This window comes from Parasteatoda tepidariorum, chromosome 2 (assembly GCF_982258835.1).
Source record: "Parasteatoda tepidariorum strain Cologne lab strain chromosome 2, Ptep-v5.0, whole genome shotgun sequence".
In the NCBI taxonomy this organism is placed as follows: Eukaryota; Metazoa; Arthropoda; class Arachnida; order Araneae; family Theridiidae; genus Parasteatoda; species Parasteatoda tepidariorum.
In genome coordinates, this window is record NC_141756.1 from 10,112,747 (window position 1) to 10,135,182 (window position 22,436).

Below are 22,436 nucleotides of genomic sequence, written 5' to 3' on the forward strand. Positions count from 1 at the left end.
AGACAGAGCTAAACATAAAATTTTTTTAAATTTAAGATTCATTTATGGATTTCATTTTATGTTTCCAGCAGGCTGATGTGTCTGAAATAAAAAAAAAACAGCTTTTTTTCTGCATTATCATGTTTTTAAATATCGATAATATCAAGTTAACATTTTTGTAATATTAAAAGGGTGGGGGATATTAAACTCAGTGTTTTTTTTTTAAAAAAAATGAGTATAAATATTTCAACAAAATAAAATGAGTGAAATACTGTTTGGCAAGAAAATTAAATCACATTTAATTATGTAACTCTATTAATCCGTACCAAATAAGTTACATTTCTCCTTAAGACTATGCAGTTAATAAATTCTGTTCTTTTCTTTAAAATGGGGTCCATTTTCACGTTGATTGTCTTGCTATACTTTCCAAATCATTCCACTTCTGTTCTTCCTTGTGAGCCATTGGGCGATCTTTGGGTTAACCTATCAAAAGAGAAACAAACATGATTTAGACAAGTAAATTACATCATAGATACTGCTACTAAATTCTAGATGCAACATACAAATATTTGGTATTTAGCCTATACTGCTGAACGCAGAATATTCATTTCGGATGAATAAAGGAAGAAGCGTCTGCCGAAGACAAAACTTAATTCGTTTACATCCATCTTTCTTTTTTCCTCCCTGGGAAGGGTTTATTCGATTAACAAAACAATAATGAAGACAAAGAAATTTGTGAAGGGTTCGTTTTAAAGTAAAAATATTTTGTGAAGGGTCCATTAACGGACCCAAATTTCTTCTAAACAGACTCTTGAGTCTATACAATAAAAGTATTAAAAAAAATTGAAACTGTTTGTCTCTTTTCAGTCGAATATTTGGATTTGTCGCAAGTAAGCCCACGAGTCCATCAGACAACCAATGTCACATATTTGCTGAACTGGATCCAGATCAGCCTGCAAGTGCAATTGTTAACTTTGTTACGAAGGTCATGATGGCCGAAACTCAGCAATCCTCCCAAATGGTGTGAATTTTTTAATAGATAGAACCTCTTTGTTTTGTAAAATATATTTCTGCAAAAGTTGTATTTGTTGAATGTGTGTGTGAAGCCAAAAGTTGTTTCTGAACACTTGTGTACAGGTATTCATTTGCGAAAAGAAAAACTTTTATAATGCTTGTAACTATTGAAGATGTACTTCATTTTCTGCTCTCTCTCGAGCAACTATTTACGGAATGTTTCTTTATGAAGAGAATATTAGTTGATGTGACGGCAGCTGGCTTTAGACATTAACAGATAAATATCAAATACTAAAAATCAACATTTCTGCCCCATAACCCAAATTGTGGATTAACAATCTTTTCAACCATACCAGGAATGAGAAAAATGTGTGATGTGATAAGGGAACAGAAGGTTGAATAAAGACATTATTAAAAAACTGGAAGCATTTCTGTGCAGCTAAGTGTACCATCATTGGCCAGAAAACTTTTTAAAACTGATAAAAAAAGGAATAAAACAAAAAACAAGAAAAAAAAGCAATTCAGCATCAACAGGATATATCATCTAGCGAGGAAACAAAGTTAAAAAAAAAGTACTTCCCAAATATTGGACCTTGGTCAGACTTATAATTTTAAAGGCTTCCCAGAATTCAAGGTCAATGCATTACGCACATATTTGAACAATAGTGGATGAAGAAATATCAATAGAAGAATGTAAACCTTAAACCTTCTCATTCAACGTTCTGTTTTCATATACAAAGAATATTTGTAATTACGCCTAGATTTCAATATATTGTTGTATAATAACTGTTGGCTTTAAGTCTGGTAATATTCAATTGCATTTTAAAATTAATAAATTCTATATTTGTGCATTGACTACATCAGACTTAATTAGGTGGAGCAATATTATTGTTAAATGATTTAATAGGCTTTGCGCCAAATGAAAAAGCCATTTTAAATAACATGAAAATTTTATGTGTTTTTGTAAATAAAATTCAGTATTGTAAAAATTATTACTTTGTTTCAAAAACGATATATTTTAATGAACATTATTTTCTTTTGCAATCTGAGAATAGATATATGTCACTTGTTGCAAAATATTTACATAATTAGTGTTCTATGTAAATAATGCTTATGTAAGCTTTTTACAAAACAAATGTTAACAATATTATTTTGAAATATTCAGTCATCTTTTGAACTGATTATATTTTTGACTAATTATGCAACTCACAAGCTACTTACAATAGTTTAATATCAAGATAAATTTGCTAAATCAATTTACAAATTTAAAGTTATATTTAATTAATAAACATTTGAAAGAACTGAATGATTGTTAAGTTATTTATTATTGATTGATTGAATTTCATCGCACATTATTTCTTTAGGCTTTATGCAAAACATTGTTCAGTACAATCTAGAGAGCATTCTTAAAATACAGCACTAAATATCATAGATGATCAAAAATGGAATTATTTTAAGGAGAATGGGAGAGAGAGAGAGAAAAATTGATAACTTGTTCTTGTTACCGTATGCCTGTTAAGGCAGAGGGGTGCGATTGTTCTTGTTTTCCAGTGGCGCCATCTGTGGTGAAGAATTCGACTTCTGCCACACCCATACGTCACGTCCGTTTATAGGGCGGACCCATTCAGACATTCGGCGGACATAGGGCGGACCCATTTCACAGATCGTAATTTTGACCTGAATAAGAGAATGATCAATCTCCAATTCAGTACCCCTAAAGGTATTGATTTTTTATTGGAGCATGGAGAACTTTGCGACTCGATAGATTTAACGTGCATCGGTCACCATTTTTCTACACTGGGAGTCTTCGACCAGAGGGGTACAAACCCACAAACTCTCGGTCATGATTTCAGCGCACTACCGACAAGGCTATCCCAGCCCGATAATATTTTAAAAAATTAAGAAATGATAATTATCAATAACATTTTTAATTATTGCATTAACTTAGGTATAATATTTTATTCACAAAAATAAAAAGGGTACATAGCTATCAATTATTTGAAAGTTCTAATGTAATGATATATATATACACATATATATATAAATTCTTTATCCAAATTTCTTGACTTTGCCCATAGACTTTACTTTTTATATTTAAAATAGTATCTCAAAATTTATATCTTTGTCTTAGTTGAACACAGTTTTACTAAAATGACTATCACTACAAATAAAAAATTTAAATAAATATATGTAAGAATATATTTTTCTAATATTAAGGGTTGGAAAAGTTTAAATGATTCCAACTTACAAATGCACGATTCGAGAAAGTAAAGAGACTAACACATTGCAATCAGCATAAAAGTGTTTCAACCAATAGTGGAAGAGGGACAAGTTTAAACAAGGCAATAAAATAAGAGAGATAGGAGGGTATTTGATGAGAGCCACAGGAGGCAACATATAGAAATTAAATTAGAATAGATTTATTAACATTAGGAAAAAATTGGATACTAGAAACATCATTAACTGAATTATTAGAATATTTTAAAATATGCACTAATTCCCAGAAGTCAAAGTCAATTGGATCCCCTGGTGAAGCATTGCCGAACGACAAGAAAAGGTAAAAACAAAAGATACAAATGAAAAAAATCTTTCAATTTTGATTACACACTCATTACACAAAGTACATATTGTGTGTAATTTGTTTTCATGGATTCATTTTTCTCTGATTCATGTATTCGGAAAAAAGCCGTTTAATGAATATTGTGTTATATATATTGTTTAATGAATATATATATACAAAAAATAAGCACCTTTTAAGTACTTTTTAAGCTCTCAAAAAATATTTTTAAGCACTTTAAAGAAAAATATTATAATTAGGATAAGTGCACGAATAATTTTTTTCTTTTATATTGTTGAAAGTTCTTTATATATATATATATGTTAACAAAATGCAAAATAGTTTTCTAAGTTACATGATCATGATAAAATAACTAGTTTCTGACAAAGAATTTTTTTCGTGATTATATTAGCCACCATAAGAACAATTTATGCACAATTTTAAATACATTCAATATTGTGTGAATCATTCAAATTTTTAAAATTATAATTACTTTACACAATTATGTAAAAAAAATTATGAATAATTAATTTAACTATTATTTAAAAAGATTATCTCTCTTGCAAAATGCAGCTGAGTTGCTCATGAGAATGCATGAATCCTTCCCACCAAATCCAACTCGGTATTCGAACCCGCAAGTATTTCATAAAATGATTGGCGCAATCATACGCTACAGACCGATGGTATGTCGAAATAAATCGTGGTATAGAACAACGCTACAGGCAGATGGTATGTCGAAATAAATCGTGGCTGAATGAATTATGAAAACGTTGTATAGAACAATGTGAAAACCACGCTTTTTGAGTAATTCGAAGCAAAAATTGATATGGTAAAGAAATCAAATCTCATTTTGGAAAAGGTAAATAAAGCTTTATTTAAAAACTCCCAATGAAAAAAGCACCTTTAAGGACTTTTAAAAAACGAAAGTCGAAAATAAGCACCTTTAAGCACTTTTTAAAAACGTTACGCACCCTGTTATAAAATTACACAGTAATTCTTTGTGATGATATTATGTTTAAAATCATAAATAGTAAAATTTTCTTTAAAACCTATATGAATTTCTGTGTTACAAATGTGCACTTTCATCAGTTGGATAAATGACAGGGATGGTGATAAAGAGATGATTTAAATCCGACAGAGGTTAACGGCATACTAAAAGAAAAATAAAACATTAAATTAACAGAAAATTACAATTTTAAAGAATTAATGATTTCCAAACATTTGACAGTTATAGTATAGCAACAAGATCATTTATAGAGTTTTTGTTGATGTAGTAATGCTCCCAAAAATTCAAGTCAACCCACATAAAATACATTTATGAATGATGTGAGGTGTCATATATAGGATAAATTAGACAAGCACTCAAGCATAAGCTCACAGAATGTCAAGTATCAAAAACCCCATCTATATCAAACCCAGTTGGGTACATTGACTTAGGTGCCCCTCCGTGCAAGATTTATAAGTGCGCCCTATTTTAGACTTACCATAAAAAGACTTAAAATTATAATATGAAACAAAAACACTATAAAGAGATATTCAGATATTTATAATAATTAATTTTTATTTTAATTTAAGAAAATAAAATTAGTATTTGAGATGAAAAGGTATAATTTAGGGAATTAGATTAAAATTGAAACACTGTATATACTTACCAAATTTAAGTTTTTTTTTTTTTTAAAAAAAAAAAAAAAAGAGAAGAAAATAGCCCACTATTTTATAGTAATTATATTCAAAGTTAAGTGAAGGGTTATTATATTTAAAGTGAATAAAAAAATATATTATATAAATAAAAAAATATGCAGTCGAACCTCGCTAACTTGAACCTCGATTTCAGGAATTTTTCGATATCTTGAAGAAAAAAAAATTCCCTTCAAATTTCCTATCCAATAAATGCTAAAAAAACTTTATTTCACTAATTTTTTTTTCTAATCCCTCAAAAAACTTGAATTTTTTTCCCATAAATAGAGTAGATTTTTTTCAAAAATTAAAGAAATATTCCAAAAAAAATAAAAAATTTTAAGAATGGCTGACAAGGCATGGAATGAAGAAAAAAATATATCTTGAAGAAAAAAAAATTCCCTTCAAATTTCCTATACAATAAATGTTAAAAAAAACTTGATTTCACTAATTTTTTTTCTAATCCCTCGATAACTTGAATTTTTTTACCATAAATAGAGTAGATTTTTTTTCAAAAATTAAAGAAATATTCCAAAAAAAATAAAAAAATTTAAGAATGGCTGACAAGGCATGGAAAGATGTGTCTTCCTCTACGATAATGAATGGCTTCAAGAAGTCTGGATTAATTAAAGATCACGAAAGTAGTCAAACAATCAATATCGTTAATTCTGCTGAAAACTACACCGAAAATGATTGGAACAGATTGACCAAACTCATGAAGCTTGATGACGTGAAATTTCATGACTTTGTAAACGTAGATGATGCAGTAACTGTGTGGTCCGTGGGATGACAATGATATCATCGCTCAAACGAAAGAATCTTGTGAACTATCAGAAGAAGAGGATGAGGAAATCGAAGATTTACCGCCCAATGTTACTAACAAACAAGCACTTTCTGCAGTGGACAATGTAAGGAGATTTATTGAGAGGCAGCCGAATATGTCAGAGGAGACATTTAAAGCTTTAGTCCACTTAGAAAGTGTTATAGACAAACTTTCTTACACATCTCTAAAGCAAACAACAATTGAATCTTTTTTAAATGAAAATGTAAAAAGTGTTTTTAGAATAAATATGGAATAGTAAATAAGGTATGTAAAGAGCATTTTTCTTTATTCTACCATCCATAACATGCGATTTTCGATAATTCGAACTTTCGATATCTCGAATTTTTTCTCCTCTCCCTTCAAGTTTGAGATATCGAGGTTTGACTGTATTACATAAATAAAAATATCTTTGTTTTAACTCATAGTATTATTTCTGGTGAGTGTTCTCCTCCCACCCCTTTATCATTGTAGGAGCTTATTTATGCCACTGCACAAAACATTGCTGGACAGAAGGACATAGGTTGGGCTTTAATCCACCTCGCATCATTCATAAATGTTTTTCACACATTGGCCTAGATTTTTGGGAGAGTTTTTACATCATCAAAAATAAAAACTCTATTGTAAATAAGCTTGCTGATATAACAATATTTGTCAAATATTTGGAAATCATTAAATTTTCAGTTAATTGAATGTTTTTCCTTTAACCCCTTAATGATCCGTTAATTTTCAAGAAAACGGTCATGAAAGTGCCTATTTTTTTTAATCCCTGAAAATTATATAAAAATATGTGTATGAACAACATATATATATTTATTTTTGATTTGTTTTTAGCTTGAAATTTTAAAAAAAATTGAATTTTTAGGAAAAGCCAACATTCAGGGTAGGGTTACTATGACTTAATGTTGGTTTTCCAGCAAGCAAGGAAAATTTAAAAAATATGTGTTTTAAACATTAAAAAAGAATTTTATTGAACTTACGTATAATATAAATAAAGATTAGTAATTTTTTCTTGTGTGATAAATTTCAACGTCTGGCCAATGTCACAATCTGGACAGTAGTACCAAGTTTCCTTACAACATCTCTTATTGTTTTCATCTCTTCTGGAGGAACAAACTTTGCATTCTCTAACTATTTACAATTACCTTAAAAATTTCCTGGCACTGCCATCTGGTGTGTAAAATGGGAAATAAAATGTTTTTCCGGCAAAAGAAATGAATTAGTTTTATTCTTATTGACGAGTTACTACTGAACACTCCAGCCCAGAAATATCATGCAAGCGAGAAATAGAGGGCGAAACCTCACCCAGTCATTTTCACGGGAGCGAGAAGGAAGGGGCTAACTGTATAATTATCTCTTTAGTATGACGAAACTTCTGACGGACTAAATCGTCTCTGTTTTTACCATCCCTGACAATTATCCTACCGATGAAAGTGTATCATTGTGACATTGAAACGCTTATATTTTAATAAATATTTTACCACTTAAGATTTTAAATATTTTAATGAAATTAAAAAAAAAAAAAAAAAAATGAAAGTCTCCTAAATATTTAATCATTGGTGATATTTTGTAAAATTTAATTTTCAAAAGACAAGACAGTTGTCTGGTGGGGCATGACACGAAATGAGGTATGGATGGTAATTAATCTAAACCTATTTTATTACTTATTAAGAATATTTAATTATAGCATAAGATAAATTTAATTATGAATTTTATTAAGTCACATGAGACATAACACAGACAGAGTCACATGAGACATAAATTATTTGTGTATAATGTTACAAGCAAGTATAAGACAAGAGTGTCACAAGACTATTATAAATTCCGAATAGGTGTCGACACTTGAAAAATTTTGGGTGAGAGTTACAATGCACATATAGAAATATAACACATATATTAAGACATTGTATAATTAGTTTATTAGATTGAAATGAATCATGTGAATTTGTGACAATATAGAATGTAAAAATTTCAATAGAAAAAGAAAAACAGGAGAGAATTTAGGGGACAGAAGCTAAGAAATGATTGTATCAAATTTTTATAAAAAAAGTCTAAAATGTGTAGTTGATAACAAAATTAAACTATAAATCTTAATATAAAGTCTCATTATCATGAAAACATAATTATATTAAAATGAAAATATCCTAAACCATTAAAAATATATATTTTTAAAAATTATTTCAAAATGTATTCAAAACTCTAAAGCCTTGGAGATGTCATTTTTTCTTTTTAAAGCCCAGACTTGAAAGGGTTTTTCTGAGTCCTGATTAAATTAAAATCATAAGCTAATCTTAAAATTAAAGTAAGCTTTAAATTAACAATATACATGCTATTTTTTATAATAGATCCTGGACAAGTGTTTAGTTTACCAATTTAATACACATTGAAACCTTCAGAAAAACCGCCTCTGTGTAGCGACCTCTTCTATTTACAATCACTATTGGGAGACATGGCATTTTTCCATACACTTTGTGTTAAAGAAAACATTTAGGAAAGACCATAAAAACCTCTCCCAGCAACCGACAAACCTCCGCACCAAATGCGGAAAAGGTTAGATATGGAAACACTAAAGATTGCAGTCGGGCTGCTTTAGAGACGATACTATCAATGATTTATTTTTAGAGTTGAAAGCTAAATTCGATAAAAAAAGTTATTTAAAAAAAAAACTAAACCTCTACTTATTTTTTAAAGCAAACCAATTTTTATGATAGAAAATTAAATGCAAACTTGAAAAGAACATTATTGTTCATTTATATAAAATAGTTCTATCATTCATAATTGGTAAATTTGTTTTCACACATAATTTTATTAGTAGGCATTCATTTTTATTGACGCTAAATTCATTAATCCAATGTTCATGGCGGAATCACAAGTGTCATTTCCGCACCGAGAAAATGACACAAAGTAAAATCGCTGCAAAAAATCTTGTACCTTCAATAACATTTTGAAGTCAATGGAGGTAACACCTAAGAATGACCAACCTTTATTAACGACCATTTTACGGTGGAAATAAGAGTGATCTCTCCCAAGAGGTTTCACTGTACAATATATATATATATATAAACAATATGGCAAGCATTTCACAAATCATGATAGCAAGGAAAATATTTAGTCGCAGAAAAGAAAATTTTCAAATGTTCTTTTAAAATATTACCTATTACTGTAGCAGTAGGACATTAACTATCCACAATAAATCCAAATGTTAAGCTGAACAACAGAAAAAATATTTTTAATTCAACCATAGCTTTTTTATCTCAACCAAACTCAAAATATGTGGTTTCATCAGATCATTGATATTCCAGTCTTTAATTGATATTCCAGCTTCATCTGATGTAACTAAAAGAAGAATGATTCTGTTATGAATTACTTACTTTTATAAGAAGTACGATTAATTGTTACAACTGATCAGCTGAAAATGTGCATTTTTGTGATATTAAACTTGATATAACAATGTCAGAAAATATAATAATTAATTACAGAGGTATTTACACTGATAGATATGCAATAAATTTAAAAAGTTCAATATGCATACAATAATTTTCTGCAATTACACAATTGCGGTGATTTGAATTCAATGTGTGAGTTTAGTGGACAGAATTCGTTATGTTATGCTTATCCTAAGCAATAAAACAGTTTACATAAGCTTAAGAGTGTTTAAACTAATTCTGATGCAAAAACGATGAGAAAAACAACAATGGGGTAAAAATTATAGTAATAAACTATTAATACCATAATCAGACAAGCAAAATGGAATTTATGCATAAAAGCATATTAATAAATAGCTGTATAAAATACATACAGTGGAACCCGCTTAAGAAGTTTTTCAAGGGAGTGGGAAAAAATGACTTATTAAACGGGAAAACTTCTTAAACATTTGAAGGTTAAAAATTCATAAATTTTTCACTTTGCCAATTACAAAAATCACTCATTTTTCTGTACCATTCATACTAGCCTCAACTAAAAGTGTCAAATGTTTTTTACTGTTTTTTCCTCCATGGCAACGTTTACCTTTAACTGCACAAGTTTTTTCGGGAAAAAAATTGAGAAACTGTCCACATTTCTCCATGTTAAAAATGTCCTTTGGTTGATAACCTGAAATAATTTCTGGTAATTTAGCTTTCCATTCTTCAGCTTCTTGTAAATCAACACTGTTACAATCTTCAATTGTTAAAACTAATCCAGTTTGTTTTTTCACCCCATCAATCCATCCATTAGAAGGCGTGAAATCAATGTTCAATTTCTCCGCAATCTGTAATTTTCCCCTCAAAGTAGAGTTCCGTTGACAGGAATGTTCGAGCATTGCACTTGTTTAAACCATATCATCAGTTTTCCTTCAGCATCTTCGTATTTTCCTCTTTTCACTATTTTCATTTTCTAGGATGCACTGGAACTAGAAGAGTTTAAGATGTCTTTCTTAGTAATAATGCCATTTAACGTAATAACAGGGAAATTTTTCGCTATTTGAACCCTTGTTAATTGAGAATAGCTGTCAACAGCTTTCAAAATTTTTACTTTTTCCTAAATAGATAATGTGTTACGTTTAATGCCTTTACAGGACATTTTCAACAAAAATCAAGTTTTTTTCTATGATATTTAAGATGAAAATCAAAATGAACCTTCACACTAAGAAAATTTCCAACGAGATGCTGCTAAATGTTTTGATGTATCTTTTGCATCAGTCACTGAAGGGTTGGGTACAGCAGTGCAGTGCATGCATCATCAGGCTTTCCGACTGTAATTTACAGTAGACACAATGTCCAAGTGATTCCCCACACAAGTTTCATTGTTCATCTAAAGGTTCATATTCCTTCGCTCACACCTGTTCCCAATGAATCACCTTTTGTGTAATGGAGGAGCAAAGAAAGCCTGTGGTCTTTGTTAATTTTGCTTAGTCCAGCTATCTGTTTTTGTCACAGAAAGGTAAAACTAGATAAGACATCTTAAATATAAAGTTCAAAAAATGAAGAAAATTGGAAGCTCATAAAAACTTAATAAACGGGAAAAAAACTTATAAAAGTAAATGTAACATTATGGTATTTGGTTTTTAAAAAAATCAACTTCTTACATGGGAAAACTTTTTAAACGGGAACTTCTTAAACGGGTTCCACTGTAAATGCTTTCTCCCTAAAAATCGTACTTACTCAGATTGAAAATATAAATATTTCTGCGTACGGGAGATTAAAGATAAGTCCAATTTTTAAAAAATTATGTAATAGTACAAGATGTAAAAATAACTGCAAAAAAATATTCAACTATCTATCCTAAGAAATGTAACATTTGTGATGTTTTTTTTTCCTCTGATACAAAGAGACTTTTTTAAATTATAACTTTAATAAGTATGAACATTTTCGTATATTAAATATTTTTGAATCAAACATATTTTTTATGGCTTTATAATGAAAGGTATTACAACTCTCATAATTTTACTTCTGTGCAGAAGATGGTAGGAAAACAAGAAGCTTTGTTAACCCTCTGCGTACGGCTCCCGCGATTTGAGCGGGGTATCTGTTTCGCCCCCAACTACAGGTCACGTGAAAATCGCAGGCGAAGAAATTTTTCCCCTAATTTCAATACGGATCCCGCCATTTCCCCGTGTACGACCATCATCTGATGCTTATTTTCGCTACTAGGTGGCACTAGAGGATTTGGGAATTTCGCAAATTATATAGAAAAATTCTTTGAAGGAAGATAGTAGCGCCTACTTTTTAATACAGTAACCAGTAGATTGATGCTTTAACGTTGCATTTCATATCATATTTATAATTTTTAATATTTAGTGGTGAAAAAATTACTTAAAATGAAAAATACTAATCTAAAAGTAACTTAAAAATCGCCCCGTATTTCAGGACTGGAAAGTATAAAAACTGAGCTGAACGTGGAGGGTTAATAGGTGCAAGCATTTATCTAAATGGTAAATAGACAGTGAACTTATAGCATCAACACACAAAAAGTTGCAGGTCGCTACTCGCAAACAATTATAAACGCGCAATGGAAATTTTTTTGTGTGCATAAGGTGATATTTGTTATTTCCACACTCAGCATGTTCATTTGACAACACTCGTTTACACTAAAAGCATTTCAGCCGACATGGCATGATACATCAAACAGCACCTAGTTACTGTTGAACAGTATCGTAAAGTAACAGGATCGTGAAAGGTACTTAGCATGCAAGTATGAAAGTGAAAGAAAAGCATTGGAGCACGGGTCGCAGCGACATGGCAACATTGTCGCAGAACGTTACAGAATTCTTGCAGAATGATTTTTCTTTCAAAAAGTGAAAATAATTGCTTTTCTTAAGAAGTTTACATGTAATATTTGAATCATGCCTTTAGGTAATCAGTTTTTGACGCGCTCAATTTATGTATATCGTGATATTGACATTGTAATAGTATCGTGAATTGATATAATGCTCCGATTGTATTTTTGGCAGTTATAGATATTGATTTTCATGTGGATTTTAAATATCCCGATACATTTCAAACTATACGGAAAATTCGAATCGTGCATTTGAGTATATACTTTTCTAAGTCAATGATTCTATCGATTTTTATGCAATTATTGCTATTGATTTCTCCATAGTTTTTAAATCCAATATATTTTACACCATATTACTTATTACAATAACCAAATCTCGAAACGAAACACGCATTTGAGGAGTCCGATTAGCGTGACTTCGCCGTCAATCTTTTTTTTCAGGCAATTACAACAACGGATTTCATGATTTTTAATTATTCTTTTTACCATGATGATTATTTACAAAATGCGAAGAAATAAATAATTTGTCTGTCCCTCCCCTTCCAACAAAATGCGAGAATATCACTCATAATATTAGAATAAAAAATTGTTACAGGTTCTATTATTATTATTTTTTTGGTAAGCAAAGCGCTTTTATTATTTTAAATAAGTAACATATATGTTTGTTATTATTAAAAATATCTTGCAGAAAGATATTAGTGCTAGAGAGTTTTATCGCAGATAGCTTAAAAAAATTCTGCCACAGGGCCCATAGGTATTTATTTGGTGATCTAATTTACATAACATTGATACCAACAATTAAATCTTTAATATTAACTATTAAAATCACTAAGGGAGATAAATATACGCAAATTGCTTCTGCACAACTAATGTTACCGAAAGATATATGCTGATTCTCTGCTAGGGACTCGCATTGCAACTCTGTGCTCTAACAAGTTATCACTTGATTTAGGATCGTTTTGAAAAAAAATGCCTATTTCATTGTAACGTTTCGATTGTTTTTTTTTTTTTTTTCAATTTGATTTTTAATTCGGACACATTTATTATGAGATTATGACTTGTGAGCTATAAATCTCGTATTTAATTGATAATTTTATGACATGCTTTATTTGTGCTGATTTCTTCTTGATTAGGGGCCCCCTTAAAATGGATTTTTTGAAAATAAATTTTAAAAAATTAAGAAAAACAATGATTTTTCAAAATGTTATTATTTTTTAGTTCTAATTTAATAAAATAAAGTAAAATTTAATTTATCATTATTTATTTTAATTTTAAATACGCCTTCTTAAATGAAAAGGTATATATAAATACTTTTATATTTGAATAAAAAAAAAATATACGAGAAAAAATTTAATCTAAGGGCCCCAAAAATTTGAATGGCCTAGGGCCCTGCGTACGCTTAATCCGGCCCTGACTAAATATGCATGGGGCTCTTTGTTAGTCAACCTGCTGTGCAAGTGGCCCTTCACTCAGAATGATTGTGTAAAAGATTTAGGCCGCTATTAATAAATATTTTTAGAGAAAAAAAGTCTTACTTCAGTTTCTCAGAAAAAATTTGTAATTTTTTTTTTTAGTACACATCAAAGAACAAAATATGTACAATTTTGTAAAAGTGTATATATGCTTATTGTTGCTAACTTAAAATGTACTAAGATTTGGGTAACTATCTAATTGTCTTGAAAATTAACCTTTTGGTCTTGCTTTTAAATAGTTACAATTTCTCAAAAAAAAAAAAAAAAAAAAAAAAATCAGTACGATTTGGATGAAAAACTTAAATTACTTTTTGAGATGAAATAGAAGTATGCTCTACATAAAATATTAAGCAAATTCACATTATATTAAGAGTATGTTTGACACACAGGTTTAATGGACACAAAATTTGAGCTTACAGTCATTCTAAAAGATCACTCCTCCCTCTCTTGCATTAGCCTTTTGAGAATATTAGCTTGTTTGTTGGATGGCTTCCTGAGCTATCAACAGAAAAAGATCCTCCTTGGAATGTCTAACAAGCATTCTTCCTTCCATCTTTAGCAAAACTTACCTATGAAGATATAATTAATAAAATAACCTATAAATATAATTGTAAAACAAACAATGCTTTAAAAAAAAGAGGAAATAAATAATTTACAGAACATAAAATCTCTGGGTCTTGTTCGGCACACCCCTTGCCTGCATAAGGTACTGTGGGGAGAGTTGTTATCGACCATGTCAACCGTCATCTATGAAAAGGTACCCCATCATAGAATCGAGTTAGCCTGCCTTATAAACTAGTGAATTGGAATTGTATTTTTGTAGTGGTAGATACGCTACAGTACTCCCTACCAGAATTTTATCTGTGATGGAATTCGATGAACGGCTACCACTAGTTGATTCATTGCTGTTTTGTGAGAAGCCGGGAGGGCTGTTTTAAGATCACCGTACTTTTTTAATGCGGATTGTGAGAGCTGTATTAAGTTCACGGTCGTAGTCGCTCCTGTGTTGCCATTAGCAGTCGAGTGAATATGTTATGTGTGATAGAAATTGAGTAGCAACAGCACGAAGAGGTGGATAATGTTGCAGTCACAAGTAGCAAGTCAACTGCTCAATGTGAACCATCCATCGAAGCAAGAATGTTCCAATCGAAGTGGGAGTTACTGTCAAGGTAGGCGTGTTCACATCACGCCCGGGTCACCAATTTGGGGAGAGTTGCTATCGACCATGTCATCTATGAAAAGGTAGCCCATCAGAGAATCGAGTTAGCATGCCTTATATACTAGTGAATTGGAATTGTATTTTTGTAATGGTAGATATGCTACAGTACAAACAAGACCTCTAAAGCGCACAAAGCCCTATTAAGTATTTGAAGTCAGTCAATAATTGCTTTCAGATTCGCTGATCGACCAGACATTACAAAATATACTTACCTTACAATAAATATTATACAGAGAAAAAAAATTCCCTTTTTGAAAAAAAAGGTTAACCTAGGAATATATAATTAATAAAAAATTACCTATAAATATATTTTACATAATATATAAATATATTTTACATAATATATAAATATATTTTACATAATATATCAATATATTTACATAATATATAAATATATTTATCAAATATATTTACCTTACAATAAATATTATACACAAAAAAAATAATTTTAGACTATCGAGAAAGTTTATGATGACTATGAAGGAAACTTTAGATACAGGCAAATTTAAATTTTAGTCATTTTCATTTAATAATGTAAAATTTCTATTTTAGTAATTTTCATTTAATAATGTAAGTACCATAGTAACCAATTAAAAATATTTACTTACTGCACTGAGCACACGGGTTCGTGACGATTAGAGATGAATGAAACAGTCTTTAAGACTCCAGAAATTTCTAGAAAATACAACAGTTATAAGCACTCAATCACAGGACAAATATCAGTGCAGCATGTAAAATAAAGGCACCACATTCTCAGACAAGTCAATGAACTCACCAGAGAATAGCCAATCAGAATACTATTACAGACATTAACAGACTACTAATGCTCAACTACTACTTTATCTTCAGTGTATACTCCTATTTATACAGAGTGATTCTAAAAAGATGGGCAAAATTTTAAGAAGTGATAGTACACACCCAAGCAAACAATTTTTATCATAGAATGCATAGTTGAAAACAAAATGTAAAACCGCTAGAGGGCGTCAAAGTTTATGTTCTTATCTGAGGCAAAAACACACAAAGAACGATGAAGTTAAATTATAAGAGCAAATTTAATAGCATGTGATTACAATAAGTGTTCAAAACAGTGGCCGGCAGCGGATATGCAAGCAGTACAACGGCGAAGAAAAGATAGGCGAACATTCTGAAACACAGCATCACGAGCTTTCCCTGCAGCGGCTGAAAGCTTGGCGGCAAGTTCTTCGGCAGATTCAATGGGAGTCTCATACATAAGAACCTTCAGCTGTCCCCACAAAAAGCCAATTATTTTTTTAATATTTTTTGACATTATAGCACTGGAATCAGTAGCTTTTATGTATGAATCGTGACGAAAAATTTGCATACGAGCTCTTCATCTTCCCATAACTTGTAAATAATAACTCGCAGCGCAGTAACTCGTAACAGGAATGGAGCTTTCACATTTGCATCAAACAATTTTCCAAATGCGCCAGCACCTTTGTGTTTTGTTTTCGACCATGCATTCTTTGATAAAAATTGTTTGCTTGGGTGTGTACTATCACTTCCTAAAATTTTGCCCATCTTTTTAGAATCACCCTGTATAGACTTGGTGACAAGGCCCCAGAACTTTCAACCTGATTCTAGACAATTCTTGTATATCTCCATAAATATTAGTCCTATTGCTTCTTAAGTGGAATTTTTAAAACTATCATTTTGTCACCAAAAATATGGCCAAGTCAGTAAAAATGTCGCGAAACCGAGTTTTTCATAAGACGTTATTTTCTCTCTAAATTACATTAGAATTACACTACTTTTTAGCTAAATTTTCTCATAAAACTGTTACTGTAGTCTGTTGGAGATATTTAGCCTCATAACAAAATGATATTTATGCAATTATATACGCAAATACAAATTCGTAATAATACTAAAGAATCTTAAATAAACTTGTAAAATATATCAGAGATTTTATTCATGGAAGGAGAGAAAACTAAAAATTTAGCCATTGAGACTTGGTCAGCAAAAACTTGATCAAAATATTCGAACAGAAAAAAAAAATGAATCAACACATTGAAAAGTTAAGGTGATCACTCAAGTAATAAAATTTTAATGAATAATTTCACTTCCCTTAAAAAGCATTAAATTTTTATCATAAAATAGCTAGTAAAAAGTAGCTTAATTAATAATAATAATTATATTAAGCAAGCTTAATTTAAAAAAAATTTATCTGAGCTTTTGATTGCCAAATTAATAATGTCAGGATTTTAAAAACTATGTGAGAATCCATAGTAACAACTTTGGAAAAAGTGAGTGACAACACTTAGTAAACTTAAATAATTAAAAAACAATGCAATTTAAAAAATATGTAGAAGTCTGCAGTAATAACTCCTGAAAAAGTGGGAGAGTAGTAGTGTTTTTATAATCCAGAGTCGCATTATTGTATTAAAAATATAAGAATTTTAAAAAAACAAGTTAAAATTCAAAGAACTCACACCTTACAAAAGGAAAATTCTTCCATTACTTTTAGAAATCTTACAGTAGACTTGAGAAGGACAGTATTATAAATTACATCTAAAGCCATTGCACATTATAATAATCCAGCCTCTTGCATTGTTTTTATAACTTATTAACAGGGCCCGGGGCAAAAACTTCTTTGGAGGCCCCCCTCTACTTCACTACTTCAGTAACGAAAAACCGATCTTTATGGAGGTACAGTAGGGAACCGATTATCCGGAACGATCGGGACCATCGCTATTCCAGATAACTGATTTTTCCGGTTTTCTGAATCGCTACAAAAAGTCGTTTTTTTTATTGTTAAACTCAACTAAAAAAATATATATATTAGGAAATAATCTTAAAAAGAAGAAAAAACGATGAAGTAATACAGTAATGATTATTTCTAAAAAGATGGTATGGTAAACATCTTTCAAAAAAGAAAGAAAAATCCAAAAATCTTATGAGGAAAAAAAAAAATTTTTTTAAAATGGCGGGAAAATTTACTGAATTTCGTTCCGGTTTCTTGGTTTTCCGGTTTTCTGATTTCCGGATAACGGGTTCTGTACTGTATTTAAATTTTCACCTCATTATACATATATAACAAGAAAATTAACTTGAACCTAAAATAGCTATAAAGTCCCCCCCCCCTCCAATGGTCAGATGAAATATCATTGTGTCAATTTTACTGATTTTCTGACAATTCTATGTCCATCATGCTGAATGCAGTTTTCTGATTGTTAACTTTGTTATCTAGCTGCGAAAAATTCTTATGCTTGCTGACATTAGGGAGGAAGACAGCTCATTTTTGCAGTTATGATGGCTCAATTAATCTAATCAGAAGCCTGTATTTTTGTAAACATATCGCACTTTGCGATGTGTAAAAATACTGGCTTTTGATTGGCCAAATTTGTGCATAGTAATTGCGAAAATTTAACTGAATTCTTCACTAGAAAGTCATGGATTTACGAAATATAGATATAATGAAGAAGCTAACATAAAACTGATGGATTTTACACTGTACTTACATTTTGCTTAAAAATATGTTCATTAAAGAAGGAAACCTAAAATAAGCTTTCTATTCGATTTGGGGCCCCGAGGCAACTGCCCCGCATACCCTTGCCTTAGTCAGGCTCTGCTTATTAAGTGTATTTGTTTATAACAAGCTCGCTAAAATGACAATTTCATCCATTATCAGGAATTCCCACTACAATGAACTTTTACTGTAAGCATTACATCAAACAACATTAAATGTAGGTAATAATTCAGTTGTCTTACCACATTTATTTAGCACCTTAAGATGTTTCTCAGCCATCCTTGATATATTTAAAATTTTAGCATGACCAAGAAGAACTTCCTTAGATTTTCAAAAGCTTCTTGATTGATTCAATCAAACTTTGATAAAATTGAAGGATCCAACACTCTATTAATCTAAAAAACAGAGAAAAATTTTTTTAGTAAAAATATCCCGCTAAAAGTTTTTTTTACACAACTACTGATTGTAATACATGGTTCTGCACAACTAATGAATAATATAGCAAAGATGAGTTTAGCTTATATCAGTAGTAGCATATTTTGGCTCAGGTCTTCTCGTTGAAATTAAAATGATCCTCCGCTTTCATGTTGTCAGATAGTAATAGAAATCTTATAATGACTATTATTTGTTACAACTTTATTGCAGCAACCTGTAAAACAGTCTTCAAACTGTTATTGATACTAATGTGTGCAATTAGTTGTGGCAACAGGCACTGTGATAATTTTTTACGCCCCCAAAAAGGAGTCAAAAGAAGGACAATATCAACAGTTTATTTTTGGTGACTGAATAAAGGAGATTCATTTAAATTTTTAATTACCATAGTGAAAAACAAAAGATTTAACCTAAGTGGGAAGAATATTTACATTTGCTGAGACTGCCTCATCTCTGTCACATAATTATCAAGTCATATACAGGGTGTCCCAAAACTCATGGTACATAGGTGATAGAAGAAAACTAGATAAGTACAAATTTTCATGCAATCCGCGGTCGGGGGGCGAGTCATAAAGCGCTAAAACACAAAACAAGCTGAGTCGTGAAATGATGGGGGAAAAGTTAGAGATAAGACAAAAAGAAACCGATAAAATTAAGAATAAAATATTTTATTGAACAAAATAAAATTAAATAACATTGGGACTCCCATCACAGGAACTGCGTGATAAAACAGCTGTCAAGATTAACAGAGGCTTTTCACCTCCAAAGGAGTGGCCGCCGTACGTTGGCAGAATCTCTAGGCCAGGGGTGGCGAACCTTTATACACCAACGTGCCATTTTTTCCAAAAAATTGTTTAATGAGGTCATAGACGTGCCGTCAAATAATTTTGCCTTCGTGATTATTGGGAAAATAATAATGCTAAATATTATCAACTCAAAACTCTTTAATTACATTGAAAAAAAAATATTTGCAATGTCTCAGTTATACGCGTAATTCAACTTAAAGTAACATCAGTGTGACTTCTGTTGTTGCAGATTAGATGACAAATAACTTTAATTAGGTTGTAAGATGTTAGTTTAAGCAGGACTGTTTATTTTTTATTTTTTTTGTTATTTATTTATTGTTAGCTTGTTTTTTATGGTTATTAATGGCTTTTTTAGCATTAATTGTTAATTTTTTTCATTAATTGTTTATTATTTTGCGAGTTTTTTGTGAATTTTAATTTAATTGTTACATATGCTTCATAGTGTAATAGCATTTGAGTAAAAACAATTCATAGTGTAATAACAAATGTGATCGGTGGCGTGTCCAAAATATTGTGTCGGGTGCCATAAATGGCACGCGTGCCATTGGTTCGCCATCCCTGCTCTAGGCCTTTCTCTTAAGGTGCCAGGAGCTACAGATATCCAGGCAACAAGGTCTACAGCGAAATCTATGGTACCATTGTCGTAGATAGGGTTCCTCATTTGACCTCAGAAAAAAAGCTCAGTCCCAGAAGAAGCGTCTGCACCTTCTAGCGTGTTACAATTTGCGTTCAGACCATGGAATGTACAGTGATTTGTGCTTGTCTAGTTGTCTTCTATCACCCCTAGCACATATCAGTGTTTTCATTACAGAAAAAAAGTGGGTGAGAATTTCTCACCCTTTCTCAAAAACTGGGTGAGATTTCAAAAAGTTAGGTGAGATTTCTAAAAATGAAAAAAACACGAATAGACTTGGAAAAGAAATATTTCATTTCTAACATCTTCTAATTTTTAAAGCATTGAATATTTTTGCTGCATTATCACATGGAAAATTTTCTATATCTACTTTTTCATCAGCTATTCTCATTAGGTTGCTCAAATGCTTATCAGTCAATCTGTTAGTATATTTTGTCTTAATTCGGTTTTGGATGCAACAGATGCTGAACTATTCGGAACCACTAAGCAAATTTGTAGCATTGTGCACACACTTTCCTATCCTCTTCACCTGCCAGCATAGGCTTTTCAATTATTTCTGCTATAGAATAGCGAAGTTATTTTCATGTTCTTACTTCATGCTAGTATTTGATTCGTATCCATTGAATATCCGTACTTGTTTTGTTTTGACCGTTCCTACCGACATTTGTTTCCTTTTCATTTGTGCGTTATGGACTAGAAAATGTTGCCTTAACAAGGTATTTGTCCATCTTACATTCAAGCTCAAAAAATTTAAACGTCTTACATGAACAAACCTTACCTACGGTTAACACGTGGTTGAAGAGAAATGTGTTCTGAAAGGGTTTCGGAGGTGGGGGGCATTGTGTTCTGCTGTTCGCACTGGTTCTGAACAATACTGGTAAATAGGAAAGCTTGATAACAATGACCGATGTTGAAAATAAGGAAAGATCAAGGGATTAAGGATTGAGAAACGTATTTCATTTAAAATAGTGGAAGACGAAATTTTTTCCAAAATTCGCGAGATTCGCTCATTTTGAAATTCATTAATAGAGTGCGAGAACTTCTCGCGTTAATCATTTTTTAATGCGAGAAAAGAAAAAAATATGCGAGATTCTCGCGTTCTCGCTTTGTAGTGAAAACACTGCATATGTACCATGAGTTTTGGGACACCCTGTATACAATTGCTTTTCATAATTACGAACTTGGAATGGAATATTTTTAACAAAGTGATAAAAAAATGTGAAATTTAAACGTTACACAGTTTTTAGAAAAACGGACTAAAACTTATACTTTATGGGCTAAGCAAAGTAGCTAAGCCAGAAAACCACAAACTTTGTCCATGCCCCAAAAAAACTCTACACAGGGTTTTTTCTTTTTCTTTTAAAAATTTTTGCAAATTTCCTTTGGCACTTACGCGGCTATAGTTGGCATGAATAGATACCAATGTAGATACTGGAATACATAAAAATATACTGGAATACATAAGAAATACTGGAATACATAAAACAAAGTTGTTAGGAAAAAATAGTATAACTGCTAATATCCTTAAAAAAATATAATATTATAAAATATTACAAAACGCACATTTTTTGACAAATAATAAGTAAAAATTCAATCAGCGGTATTCTTCTAGCTTGCATTTGAATTAAAAAAAAAAAAAAATAAGAGAGAAAAATGAACTAAGGTACAAGAACATTAAATTTTTTAAATGTTTTCAATTTACTGAAATACAATATAATAATTAAAAAAGAAAAAAATAGTAATAACTGCTAAATAGAAAAATTGGGAGCATTTCTATTAGCAGAATAAATATTAAAAATATAATAAATAATGCTATGTTTTTACTTCTGTAGTAAAATATTTTTTCATTAAGAAATTTATCAGTTTTTCTATAACAGTTATCGTTAGAATTAGCCACTAATAAACAAGAAAATAGGAATAAATGTAGGAAAATTATATACTCCTCAATTATAACAATAAATTCAAATTTCATTAAACATTTTGTAATAAGATTTTGTTATTGAACCACCAAATTTTCATTTTATCAAAAGTTGACACTTTCCAAACGAAAACATGAAAACACAGCTGATTATTGCAGTAGAGCAGCA

At 30.6% G+C, this 22,436-nt stretch overlaps 1 protein-coding gene and 2 long non-coding RNA genes across 47 annotated transcripts in view; 1 reads left to right on the forward strand and 2 right to left on the reverse strand.

Moving 5' to 3' along the window:
* The window catches only part of by (focal adhesion protein tensin), a 365,221-nt gene extending 362,922 nt beyond the window's left edge, over positions 1 to 2,299 (forward strand). For all 43 annotated transcript variants that reach the window (XM_043039853.3, XM_071177131.2, XM_071177109.2 and 40 more), the window contains one exon: positions 847 to 2,299. In XM_043039853.3, coding sequence (XP_042895787.2) covers positions 847 to 1,006 — 160 coding nt within the window. In that variant the 3' untranslated portion in view covers positions 1,007 to 2,299. The remainder of the gene's footprint in view (positions 1 to 846) is intronic.
* On the reverse strand, positions 254 to 22,432 carry LOC107456396 (uncharacterized). 3 transcript variants are annotated; one of them, XR_011636084.2, is made up of 6 exons: positions 22,174 to 22,432; positions 18,720 to 18,872; positions 15,602 to 15,668; positions 14,192 to 14,343; positions 9,202 to 9,383; positions 254 to 462 (listed from the first exon to the last, which is right to left on the reverse strand). It is a non-coding gene; the product is annotated as an uncharacterized LOC107456396 (long non-coding RNA). The 3 variants fall into 3 exon arrangements; XR_011636085.2 differs by having other exon boundaries at positions 22,290 to 22,426; XR_011636086.2 differs by having other exon boundaries at positions 18,720 to 18,864; positions 22,174 to 22,415.
* LOC147814428 (uncharacterized) lies at positions 5,240 to 6,620 on the reverse strand. Its single transcript, XR_015431276.1, has 2 exons — positions 5,647 to 6,620; positions 5,240 to 5,443 (listed from the first exon to the last, which is right to left on the reverse strand). It is a non-coding gene; the product is annotated as an uncharacterized LOC147814428 (long non-coding RNA).
* Positions 22,433 to 22,436: the final 4 nt, after the last annotated feature.